Source organism: Mastigoproctus giganteus, chromosome 9 (assembly GCF_048544385.1).
Source record: "Mastigoproctus giganteus isolate SK-2022 chromosome 9, ASM4854438v1, whole genome shotgun sequence".
NCBI lineage: Eukaryota > Metazoa > Arthropoda > Arachnida > Uropygi > Thelyphonidae > Mastigoproctus > Mastigoproctus giganteus.
Window position 1 is genome coordinate 45,068,575 of NC_143583.1, and position 13,222 is coordinate 45,081,796.

Genomic DNA, 13,222 nt, shown 5'->3' on the forward strand with positions numbered 1-13,222 from the left:
AAAATTCAGTTATAGCTCAGACACAGCATGGTTTTGTTAAGGGCAGGTCTTGTCTGACCAATTTGATTGGATACTATGATGTAGTCACAAAAGAACTGGATGCAGGGAATAACTTTGATATTATATATTTGGATCTTAGAAAGGCTTTTCATACTGTTGCGCATGGAAGACTGCTGCACAAATTGGAGCAGTGTGGCATTGGAGGCAAATTGCTGCTATGGATAAAGGGATGGTTGAGTGGCAGAAGACAGAGAGTGGTAATCAATGGACACTGCTCAACGTGGACTAATGTTATTAGTGGAGTTCCTCAGGGTTCAGTGTTGGGTGCATTGTTGTTTTCTGTATTTATAAATGATATAGATGATGGTATATCAAGCTTTATGTCCAAGTTTGCAGATGATACAAAGGTTGGCAGGGTTGTTAAGGACACTACTGATGCTATGCTGCTGCTGCAAAAGGATCTGGAAAGGTTGAGCAGATGGGCTGAGAGGTGGCAAATGAAGTTTAACATTGACAAATGTAAAGTACTACATATGGGAAACAGTAACCCCAGATCAACGTATCAACTCCGTGGTACTACGCTGACAGTGGTAGAGAATGAAAAGGACCTGGGGGTAATTGTGCAGGCAGATATGAAGTTCTCTGAGCAGTGCAGACGAGCTGCAAGAGTAGCTCATGGTGTCTTGTCAATGATAAACAGGAATTTTTCTAGCAGGGATAGGGATGTGATTATTCCCTTGTATAAGGCATTGGTCAGGCCACACCTTGAGTACTGTATACAGGTCTGGAGACCTCATTTCAAGAAGGATATAGAGCTGCTGGAACGAGTACAGAGAAGGGCAACAAGATTAGTGAATGGAACAAAGGGTTGCTCTTACGAAGAAAGGCTTAAGTTTTGCAAATTACAGAGTCTGGAGACTAGGCATTGGCGAGGTGATCTGATAGAGGTGTATAAGGCTTTGAATGGCTTGAGCATGCTCAATGCCGATGGAATTCTTCCTCTTGCTCAGAATAATCACCTGAGAGGGCATAAATTCAAATTGATGAAGGACGGATGTCGGATAGATGTGCGGAAATTTGCCTTTAGCCAGCGGGCAGTTGGTTTGTGGAATAGACTTCCATCACTTGTTGTTGAAGTTGATAGCCTAAACAAATTTAAGGCTCAGCTGGACAGGTATTTCGAACGAACGGAGGGGTGAAGTGGGAGTAGTGGTTGTGCTTTTTTTTTTGGCTGATGCTGCATAAGCTTGCTTTCTTGCATCATATGCCTCTACTAATACTAATACTAAATCATTTAGCTCACTGCCAGAGTTTAATAGACCTTTTGCATTCCCCTCCCTGAATAACTACTCATGTGTGAATGTAGTTGCAAAATGCTCATTTAGTTTGTTAGCTGCATGAGCAGGATCACCAACAGTTGAACCATCAATATCAAGTGGACCAATCTGATTCATCCCCTTCCTTCTAGAGTTTGTATAAGTAAAGAACTCTTTGATGTTTTTCTTTGCATTCTTTTCCAAAGATTTCTCGTAATCTGCCTTTGCCTGCCTAACTTCCTTCGTGACTTGGTTACAGACCAGCTTATTTCTATCATAGGCTTCCATGTCACCTGATAATTTATATGTATCCCACACATTTTTCTTCTCTGCCACATGTCTCATCATTTCATCTGACATCAATTTAGGCTTAAACTTTGAACAATATTTCTTAGTTGGTATGAAAAATTAATTCTTTGAATGCTTCCCACTTAGAATTTCCTGTTGGTAACATCATCAATTGGTTCCACTGTATAGAATTTAAATACTGTCTCAGATGACCATAGTCACCTTTACAAAAGCAGAACCCTTCCTTCACCCTGATAGTAGTTACCTCTTTGAATAAATCCTACCTCAGCACACTGTATTCACTGCCACCTAGTGGTTCCTTTATCTGCAAATTCTTAATGCATGAAGTCACCACTGATAATCAGATCAAGAGTATTACTCCCTCTAGTTGCTTTCTGAACATGCTGCTGTAGAAAACAATCATTCAATAAATCCACAAAAGCCTTGATAGTGTGTGAGTGACCAACCCACAAATTCCAGTCAATATTTGGGAATTTAAAATCCCCCATTATAAGACACTCTGATTAGCCCTTTCTATTTCTCTGTACAGTTGTTTATTATACTCATCAGTCATTATGCAGGCGCCTCCATAGCCAGGTGGGTAGGAGCAGCAGTGCGTAGCACACACTTCTTGATTAGACCGGGGTTCAAGCCCGTGCCCACCAAATACGGAGGATGCGAAAAGGTCAGGAATGACCACCGCATATCCTCGGAGCAATATGGCCTTAGCTGCTAATGCTCCTAAAAACCAAATAACAAACAAACAATAACAATCAGTCATTAGGCCTATAACACACTCCTTCCCTCAATTTTGATTTCCCAGTGCTTATGTCACACCAAACTGGTTCAACACTGCACTGTCCAGCCATGTCTGTACTTCCTTGGATGTTATGCGTTTCTTAACCAATAGCATAACCCCTCCTCCCTTCCTATCCTCCTATCCTGTCTATCCTTCCTGTACACATTGTACTCCCCAAAAATCCAGTTCTGCATTCCTTATATCTGTGTGAAACCATGTCTTTGATGTTTTGACCAACACCTCAAATTCATCAAATTTATTTACCAAACTCCTAGCAATGGCGTACACGGAAGTATACATGCACCTGTTCCTATTCTCATCTACCCTAATACAGCCTATGTATTAGGGTAGCTGAGAAAACTATTTACTTGTTCCGCAATGTTGTTGTTGTTTGTTTGGTTTTTAGGAGCATTAGCAACTAACGCCATATTGCTCCAGGAATATGTGGTTGTCATTCCCTGACCTTTCCACATCCTCCGTATTTGGTGGTGACAGGCTGAAACCCCGGTCTAATCAAGAAGCGTGTGCTACGCACTGCTGCTCCTTCCCACGTGGCTACGGAGGCACCGTTCCGCAATGACTTTCAGCAAAATCTGGAATCCCCTGCATCTTGTTTTCCAGACTGCTGCTCATTCCAATAGTAGCAGTGTTTGCCTTTAGCCAGTGGGTGGTTGATTTCTTAAACAAACTTCCATCTGTCATTGTAGAAGCTGATAGCTTAAACAGATTCAAGGCAGAACTAGACAAACATTTGGAGTGAGTGGATGGGTGAAATGAGAATGGGGGCGTGTTTTTTTTGGCTGATGCTATATATGCCCTTGCTAATGCTAATTAGTATTAGTATTAGTAAGGGCCTCATGGTGCAAGAAAGCCTATGGCTTATGCTGCACCAGCCAAAAATAAATAAATAAATAAAAGAATAAAAAAATAATAATAAATAAATAATAATTAATAAAAAAAAAAAAAAAAAAAAAATTAAACCTATCATCCTATGCTCTTCCCTTACCCGAAAGTACTATCCAGATGACCTTTGAATTTCCCCAAACTGTCGGCCTCTACCACCCATGAAGGCAACTTATTCTAGTAATTTATAACTCGCTGGCTAAAATAAAACTTCCTGCAGTCCAATATAAACATTTCCCCCCCCGTAACTTGAATTTATGTCCCCTAGTTCTAGCATCATTTATAACCTTGAAAATTTCGTCCTCATTCATTTTACTGATGCCTTTCATCAACCGGTGAAATACCACCACTTTGCTTATTGGAGGCTTGAAGTGGTGAAACCCATGTTTAGTCTCTAGAGCAAAGTTTCCGGCTTTCCCCTCCCCTCATACTTCTCCTTCAACCCATGCACGGTACTAAGTACTATACGTTTTGATACCTTTCGTGTTTGGGATTTTCATAAAAAAAAAAAAAAAAAAAAAAAAAAACTCTGCAATTGTATAGGTTTAACGGGAACCACTAGATTGTGGAAAGTTATAGCTCTTAATCTGTACTCTTAAGAATTAGCAAAGGCACATGATGCAAGAAAGCAAGCTTATATAGCATCAGCCAAAAAAAAAAAAAAAACTCTTATTTCACCCATCCACTGACTCCAAATGTTTGTCAAGTTCTGCCTTGAACAAATATGTGCTCTTAAGAATTAAACCCTTTAGCTCTTAAAAGCTAAAGGGATTAATTCCTGTATAAATTGATCATGCTGTTACGAGGGGAGTTGAAAAAAGATTTGTATTCGCTTGGAAGTAGTTGGGATAGGTGAATATTTAATTCTTAAGAATTAAACCCTTTAGCTCTTAGAAGTTAAAGGGATTAATTCTTAATCCCTTTAGCTCTTTATTCATGCTTTCTACAGCATCAGCTCTATTGCCTAAGGCCAGAGGTGCGAACAATGTGTATCCAGTCCTCTCAAAATCAGTTCATTATATGGAAGCTATTTTCAATGTAATAACCAAGGAGAATTCAAAAAAATTTTTCTAAATAGAAAATTTCGCTATATGGAATTTCCTTAAAGAGAGGTCCGACTGTATTTATTTCTTATGAGAGTCACATAGAGAAAGTACAATGCAATGAAGGCAAATGACCTGAAAGAGCAAAAAACAATATATATTTATTCTTAACTGGAGTAACAGAAAAACACTACTGCCCCCAGGTAAGAGTACCAAATAAACTGTGCTCATACTACACCATATCCTGGAAAAATGTATCCAGGATATGGTGCAGTATGAGCACAGTAAGAGGAAGGTTACAAATTTCGTGATGCGGAGTTGCACAGGGCCCATTTCTAACTGTTGCATATATATATAATATACATGACTCTTATTTCTAAAATTTACTAGTCATCAATATACACTCACCAACAATAAGTCGCTCTGACTCAGGCAAGTCTTTAAACAATCGTTTAAAATCATCACTTCGTGATTTGTAAGTTGGATTTAGCATCTGCAAAAAATAAATGAAAGGTAATTCTTTATTATTATTTACTGAATTTCAGAACAAATTTATTTAAAATCAAAACAACACTTTAAAATACGATAAAATTTGCGAATAAAAAAGGGGAAAAAAGAAAGCAATATTGCTAAAGAATTCATACAGTACAGGCCACAGAAACAGAAAGCCATAAATGAAAAGCAAGAAAGGAAGAGATTCATTCCTATCCAACAGTGATCAATTCATGATGACCAATTACTTTATAAATTGATCATGTTCAAAAGAGATTTGTATTCACTTGGAAGTAGTTGTAATAGGCAAATATTTTTTGTTTGATACCTTGAAATCTCTATAGCAACCACAAATTTTGGTTTTGATCTGACAATTCATTGTTTTTTTCTTTACAATGCTCAATGAAGTGAAGTGTCAAAATGAATAAATGGGAGTACAGATCAGTGATTTTGTTCCTCTTTCTAAAAGGGGAAACAACCAGAAGAATCCATGAAGAAATGGTCACTGTGTATGGGGAAGATTGCCTAGATTACAGCATTGTTGCACATTGGCATAAACAATTCAAATGTGGAAGAACCTCCTCAGTGTGTGATGAAAAAATCCCAAGTTGCTAGCAACTACTGTAACAAAACAGAGTTGCAAAAATTGAGGCATTAATCCTGGAAGATTGCTGTATTGCATCAAAGAACTAGCTGCAGAGTTCCAAATTAATGTAGGATCTGTGGAGAACATCATCCATCAACAGTTGCATATAAGTAAGGTGTCTGCTAGGTGGATTCCCAGCCTTCCAACCCCCCTTACCCAGGAGGAGGAAAGTACCCAATGTGCACATGAAATGTTGTCAATGTGCCAGGAAAGGCAAGAGAAGTTTTTTCACAGCTAGTTACCATGTATGAAACTTGGATCCATCACTATAGTTCTGAAATTAAACATATTTTGTCAAAACAAGGGAAGCATGCTGAGTCATCAACCCCCGCCCCTAAAGGCAAAGGTGCAACCAAGTGCTGGCAAGGTGATGCTGTAGTCAGTTTTTTGGGATCATGGTATAATATTAACAAATTATCTTCAGAAGATCTTTACTGTGACAGTGAAGTATTACTCCAAACTCCTCATTAAGCTATGTGCTGCTATAAAAGAAAAAATAAAGTGGGTAAAGAAGTCAAAAGGTGTGTGCCTGCTCCATGATAATGCTCCTGCACATTCCTCACATGATGCAGTGAGGTGCACCCATGAGTGTGAATTTGAAATATTGAAGAATCCTGGTTAATCCCCACCCCCATCTTGCATCCTCGGATTTCTTCTGCTTTTCTGCCCTGAAGTCCTTTATTCGTGGAAAACACTTAGCGCTGATGAACAAGTGACTTCTACTGCTGAGTCATAATTTGCCTTGAACAAATTTGTGCTCTTAAGAATTAAACCCTTTAGCTCTTAAAAGCTTTCCCGGACTTCAGAGGACTTCTACAAAACTGGCCTGCAGGAGTGTATTGAGAGGTGGCAAAAACATGTCTCTTTGCCTATGTTGAAAAAGTGTAATACATGGTGTGTTTTTCTACTCATTTCAACCTTCTATCAACTACTTCTGGGTGAATACAAATCTTTTTTTTGAACATCCCCTTGTACATGTGAAATACTTTTGGATTGTTATCCTCTAAGCTGGAAATTAAACCTACTTTTTCTGGTTCAATCAATATCTACATTTGTTAAGTTTCATTCATTCAGTGTACACAGTTTCATCACACACCTTCATACATTTTCGTATTTTGGACTTGTTTCATAATGCTTTAAATATGGTGTGCAAAGTGTACAGTAAAGTGCTTTGGGTCTAATGGCAACAGGGGTTTTCCGCCATCTCCAAATTATGTACTCTGTGTAGCACAGAATCTGTGAAGGCCAAAGATTTTACTAAAAAGTGTAAGTGCGTTGTTGTGTCGTGTAATGTCTTATTTGTTGTTCCTCTGACATTTTAGCCGTTAGGCCCCTAGTGGGAACCCACGTTGCCCACACTTTGCTCCGAGGAGGCAGGTCTGGCATAGAGGGATTTCAGTACGAACTGCAGTAGAAGTTCGTACTCTAGCAGCCCCTGCCACTTAGTTACCTAAGATTTCAGTGGCTAGGGCCTATATATATTTTAAAAAAAAAATTTTAAGCACTGGAAATTAGGTTAAGGCCAAATTGAAGAAATATGGTGTACACTAGCATTTTCCAAACTGTGTTCCATGAAAAATTGTAACTAATAATTAAAAAAAATAATAATAAATAAATAAATTTTGCATATTTGTAGAGTACACTACTTTTGTATCATCATAATTTTTAACATTATTTCTTTTCAGTTATTAATATATTGGCATAGACTAATAATCAAATAGACAGCAGAACACTTTATTTTGGTGGGATTTGCACAGAGAAGTATGCATAGAGATAATGACATGCTGACACGTTCTTGCATGTTTAAACAGTGCTGGTGGTGCCCCGGGGCAGAGCATACTGCTACTGGGTGCATCCACAGGTGGCGGATAGTGGAATGACCTTCAGATATTGGGATCAGCTGTGAATAACCAATAAACAGCCGCAGACCAAACCTGGGATCAGCTGGCTCCAGCTGTCAGTACCCAGCAGGGCTCCTGCCTAGGGTTATAGGCTCCCATGCTCAGGATAACGAGCAATGGCCAATGGCAGAATCCACAGTTAGTAAACTGAAGAAGAAGGCAGATGAGCTATGACCTCAGAAGACAACGGTTGTTTCAAGTGGAGGAACTTCTGGGAAGAGAGATGGTGTTCTCGGTAAACACACCCGGCAGAAGGCAATGGCAAACCACTGCTGTAAAATGCCAAGAATGTCATGGTCATGCACAATTTAAGAAAGGAAGACAACAGCTTGAAGGGGATCTGTGACATCAGATGCAGATGCCTCGCTTGGTACAGATAACCATGGACTGTCAGGTCCATGGTTATCTGTACCAAGTGGTGCTGGATTGTCAACAAGAAACTGTAAGCAGAACTAGCAGCAGCAGAAACAGAAAAAAAAAAAAAAAAAAGGCGCGCATTGAAATTAGAGGACTCTTTTCTTTTCCAATGCAGCAAAATTGATAATGTAAAACAGGAAATGAAATGATTACAAATTAACATACTCGGGTTATGTGAGATCAGGTGGAAAGAGAGCAGAGACTTCAAGACAGGGCAACAAAGAATGATTTATTCGGGAGGAGATGGACACGAAAGAAGAGTTGGGGTTTTGTTGGATAGGGTAACATCTGAGAGCGTGTTAGGTTGGTGGGCTTTATCGGACAGAATACTGCTGGTCAAACTCAAAGGAAAACCTTTTCATATGGCCATCAGTCAGGTGTATGCTCCAACAGCAGAGAGTAGTGAAGTGGAACTAAAAAAGTTTTATGAGCAGATGGAAACAGCAAGGAAACAATGCAAATCTCAGGAAATTATAATCATAATGGGAGACTTAAATGCAAAAGTAGGAAGTGAGCCAAATGGAGACATGATAGGAAGATATGGGTTGGGAAATCAAAATGAAAGAGGTGAAATCTGGGCACAGTGGTGAAAGATAAATCAACAAGTGATTACCAACACTTGGTTTAAAGAACATCCAAGGCGCACCTGGACATGGAACAGTCCAGGAGACAATGTAAGAAATCAAATAGACTATATCACTATAAATAAATGCTTTAGGAATGCCATCCTTCAGGCAAAGACATATCCAGAGCAGACTGCAGAAGCGACCATGTAACAGTAGCAGCCAAACTCCTGGTTAAGTTGAAAAAACTGAAACAAAGCACAAGAACGGAATGTTTTCAATTTGATCTATTGCAGAAAGGTGATGGCATTAAGAATGCATATGCTGAGGCAGTCAGAGGCAGGTATAAGATACTTGCAAATGAAGGAAACAGCAAATGATATGCACTGAAGCAAGCCTTGACCAACACAGCAATGTGAGATCATTCCAAAGAAAGAAAAGAAAAGTAAAAATCAATGGATGACGAGCAAAATCCTGAGCTTGATGAGGCAAAGGCAACAGATTTTTCCGAGATACAGTAAAGAATATTGGAAGATGGACAAAGAAATTAAGAGGGAATGCAAAGAGGCAAAAGAAGCATGGTTAAATGAGCAGTACCAAGAGATTGAAAAATATGAACACTAATAGCCAGCTACAATGTACAGGAAGATCAAGGAGTTGGTGGGATATAAGATCTGTCCAGCGTCGCACTGTATAAAAGCGAAGGATGGTACAATAATCATGGGAAAAGGCAAAGTTATGGACAGAAAACGTCGAAGAACTCTTTTAGGACGAACATGGGGGAAAAACCAACAAGCCACGGGACCCTGAAAAGTCCGGAAATACTGAAATCGGAAGTCAGGGCAGCTGTATCCCGATTGAAAAGTAATAAGGCAGCCGGACCAGGCGCCATCTTGACAGAAATGATAAGGGCTTTGGATGATTTTGACATTGCGATAATAGCTGAGGTGTTAAATGAGATATATGAGAGTGGAGTGATACCAGAGGATCTTAGTAAATTCATATTCATAGTTCTGCCAAAGAAACCAGGGGCTATTGATTGTGAATTACATTGCACCATTAGCTTAATGAGTAATATAACTAAAATTCTACTAAGAATAATATTGAGGTTTAAAGACACAAGGGCAACTGAGGCTAAATTGTGTCTATTCATCGTTTAATTGCATAACCCTATCTTTATAGTTGTTAAATTATATACTTTTGTATAGGCCAATACATTTTAAGTATATTAAAAGTTCTTCAATATTTGCATTGTTTCCTAGGATATGAGATAAATCAGGTGATACGTTAAGCCTGGAAACTGATTGAAAAGTGTTTGACCAGGTGGTTGAATGCAAGGGACAATCAAGCAGAAAACGGCGGACCGTAAGCCGACTGTTACAGGATGAACACTGAGGTGGGCTTTCTCCCAATAGCAAGTAGAGATGGGTATGATGCGTGTGTCCAATTCTTAGCCTTGCCAACACCACTTCCTCATGTCTGTTTGGTCTGAAGCAAGAGAGCCACAGCTTTGGTTCTTGCTTTATTTGGTAAAGTTTGCTGTTAATATTCCTTTTCCATATCTGCGACCAGTTGTTGTAACATTCTTTACGAATAACAGGCTTGTAATCAGAGTATGGAACCTGAGGATGTTGTGAGAGAGTGGGTCGAGAATGTTTAGCGGCAAAGTCTGCACTTTCATTTCCCGGAATGCCAGAATGGCCAGGGATCCAGCAAAAGCTGATTGATTGATTCGACACGCTACAGAAGTATAGTTGGGAGTGAATTTCTTTCAACGTAGGATGAGAAGAGGAGAAATTCTTCCTTATGGCATAGATAGCACTGAGGGAATCTGTGTAAATTATTGCGGGTGAGATGCAAAGTTCAATAATCTTACTAAGTGCTAACTTGATGGCATAAAGTTCAGTAGTGAAGACACTGCATGATAAAGGTAGTGTGGCTGAAATTGTACATGAAGGAAAAACAGCTGCAGCACCTACCATACTGTCAGTTTTCGACCCGTCGGTATATATTTTACAGGCATGGGAGTTAAGAGTAGCATGAGCTGAGTGCAACTGTCTCATGTTATTGGGAGGTATGACATTCTTCCCCCACTGGAGAAAATGTGTATCATGGGAGGCACAAACATATGTCCAAGGTGGAACAGGTGCAGTTGTGTTCTGAAAAATATCAGCTAAATCAATGTTCCAACTCTGAATAAGATCTTTGATCCTGAGTGAGGCAGGTCGATTTTCATGTGGTTTATTCTCATAAAAAGAATCCCACTGAGTGTGATAAAGATACTCCCAACTGGGGTGAGATGGAAGACTCTGGATCTTAGAAGCATAGAAAAGCAATAATGTTTTTCTACGAAGATGTAATGGAGGCTCGTGGGCTTCAATATAAAGACTTTGCATGGGAGAAGTCCTGAATGCGCCCAAAGCAGTCCTCAGGGCACTGTGCTGGATGACATTTAGCCGATCTAATGTGCTTTTCCTAGCTGAGTCATAGACGGGAGAACCATAATCTAAGCGTGAACGGATCAGAGATTTGTAGAGGTGAAGTAAGGAGTACCGATCAGCTCCCCACGACATGGATGAGACTGATCGAAGCATGTTCAACTGTTTTAGACAAGTAGTTCGTAGATACGTGATATGTGCTTGGAAGTTAAGCTTACTATCTAATATCAGGCCCAGAAATCTGATGCTGTTTACTACTGGTATCGGACTATTGTTTAGCCGTAGTTCAGGATGGTGGTGGACAGCATGTTTCTTACAAAAGTGAGTGGTGGTGGTAGACTTTTGTTCAGCTAGTCGATATCCGTTGCGTGACATCCAGGATTCAATTCTGTTAATGGCAAGTTGGAGTTGACGTTCAATTGTGTTCATGCTTTGCGATTGGCAGGAGATGGCGAGATCATCCACGTACATATAAGCCTCCACAGTTTTGGGGATGTCTCTGGTTATGTTGTTGACTCGAATTGCAAATAACGTTGCGCTGAGTATAGATCCCTGTGGTACTCCTTCTTCCTGAATATGGGGTGTAGACAGTACGTTCTGATAATGGACATAAAAAGAGCGGTGGCGAAGGAAATTCTGAATTATCTGAGGGAGATGACCCCTTAGTCCTAGGTGATAAAGGTCCATAATAATACCATGTCGCCAGGTGGTATCAAATGCCTTTTCAATATCTAAATTGACCATGACTAGATGTTGCTTCATGACAAAGGCATTGCGAATATTCGATTCAGCTTTGATAAGGACATCAAGAGTGGATCTGTTCTTACGAAAGCCACTCTGATGATCTGTTAAAAGGTTCTCGGATTCTAAGATCCAGGTAAACCTCGTATGTACCATTCTTTCAAAAATTTTCCCCATGCAGCTTGTGAGAGATATTGGCCTATAATTGTTAACCAAAGAAGAGTCTTTGCCTGGTTTTGGTATGGCAAGTATGAGAGACTGACGCCAGGAAAGCGGATAAGCATTTTATGATAATATTGATGAGGATAAGGAATAAAATAAGGTCGAAGATAAGAGAAGAACAATGTGGATTTATGCAAAATATTGGAACAAGAAATGCTATCTTCAAGATAAGGATAATGTCGGAGAGGGCTATTGAAAATGCAGAGAGACCTGTTTATGTGTTTCATTGATCTTACGAAGGCATTCGACAGGGTAAAACATGAAGAACTCTTCAACATTCTAGATTGTTTAGACATAGATGGAAAAGACATAAGGATACTCAAGAACTTATACTGGGAACAAACAGCCAGCCTGAGAATTGGAAAAGACAGGAGTGAGAACATAAGAATTCTGAGGGGTGTAAGACAGGGCTGTGTTTGCTCTCCAGACCTATTCAACCTCTACAGCAAGGAAATTATGAGAGGAACACATGGAATTGGAGGATTCGCATTTGGCGGACAGAATGTAAACAACATCAAATATGCAGATGATATCGCTCTCATTGCCGAGACAGAAGAAGAACTACAGGAAGTTCTAGACAAAGTAATGGAACAAAGTAGTAGGAAAGGCTTAACAATAAACATTAAAAAAAACAGAGTGCATAGTTTTCAGCAAAAAGAAAATTGTGCCCAAATGCATACTGAAAAATTAAAAAACTTTTTGATAAATACAATTATCTAGGGAGTTGTGTTACACAAGATGGATGATCAGATAATGAAATCAAAAGACAGATTGGTATGGCCAAGACAACGTTTCAGAAACTGGGCAACATACTAAAAGATAAGAAATTGTCGATGAAAACGAAAAACAGAATTTTGAACTGTTATGTTATACCTGTCCTTATGTACGGTAGTGAATGCTGGAAATCTCCCAAGAAATGGCCAAGTGTTTGGAGGTGACAGAAATATGGTTTTAGAGACGGATGTTCAGAATATCCTGGACTGAACATATTACGAATGTAGAGGTACTACAAAGAGCAGGAACGCAAAGTTCATTACTGAGGAACATAGGAGAAAAGCAGCTGAAATTTTCTGGGCACATCATGAAGAAGGAAGGTTTGGAGGAGATCATCATGACAGGCAAGGTGAATGGAAAGTGAAGCAGAGGAAGACATAGAATAAACTATATTAGTAGTCTGACCAACTGGATGAACGTATGGAGTCTAGACCTGCTGAGAACAGCAAAAGATCAAGAGATGTGAAAGACCATGATCACCAACATCCTTAACAGACACGGTGCAGAGAGAGAGAGAGAGAGAGAGAGAGAGAGAGAGAGAGAGAGAGAGAGAGAGAGAGAGAGAGAGAGCGAGCGAGCGAGCGAGCGAGCTGGTGGTGCAGTGAATACTGTCTTCGCAATTACAAGATTAGTTCTGTAGTAGTGTGGAAAACTAGTAAGCATAACGCATAACTAAACT

At 39.6% G+C, this 13,222-nt stretch overlaps 1 protein-coding gene across 1 annotated transcript in view; it reads right to left on the reverse strand.

Annotated features, from left to right (window-relative positions):
- Window positions 1-13,222, reverse strand: part of LOC150080194 (protein Aster-B-like) — a gene marked incomplete in the record, with an annotated part of 482,184 nt that overhangs the window by 314,105 nt on the left and 154,857 nt on the right. Inside the window, 1 exon segment of the mRNA XM_090380640.1 lies at window positions 4,758-4,842. Within this exon segment, the coding sequence (XP_090236766.1) occupies window positions 4,758-4,842 (85 nt within the window).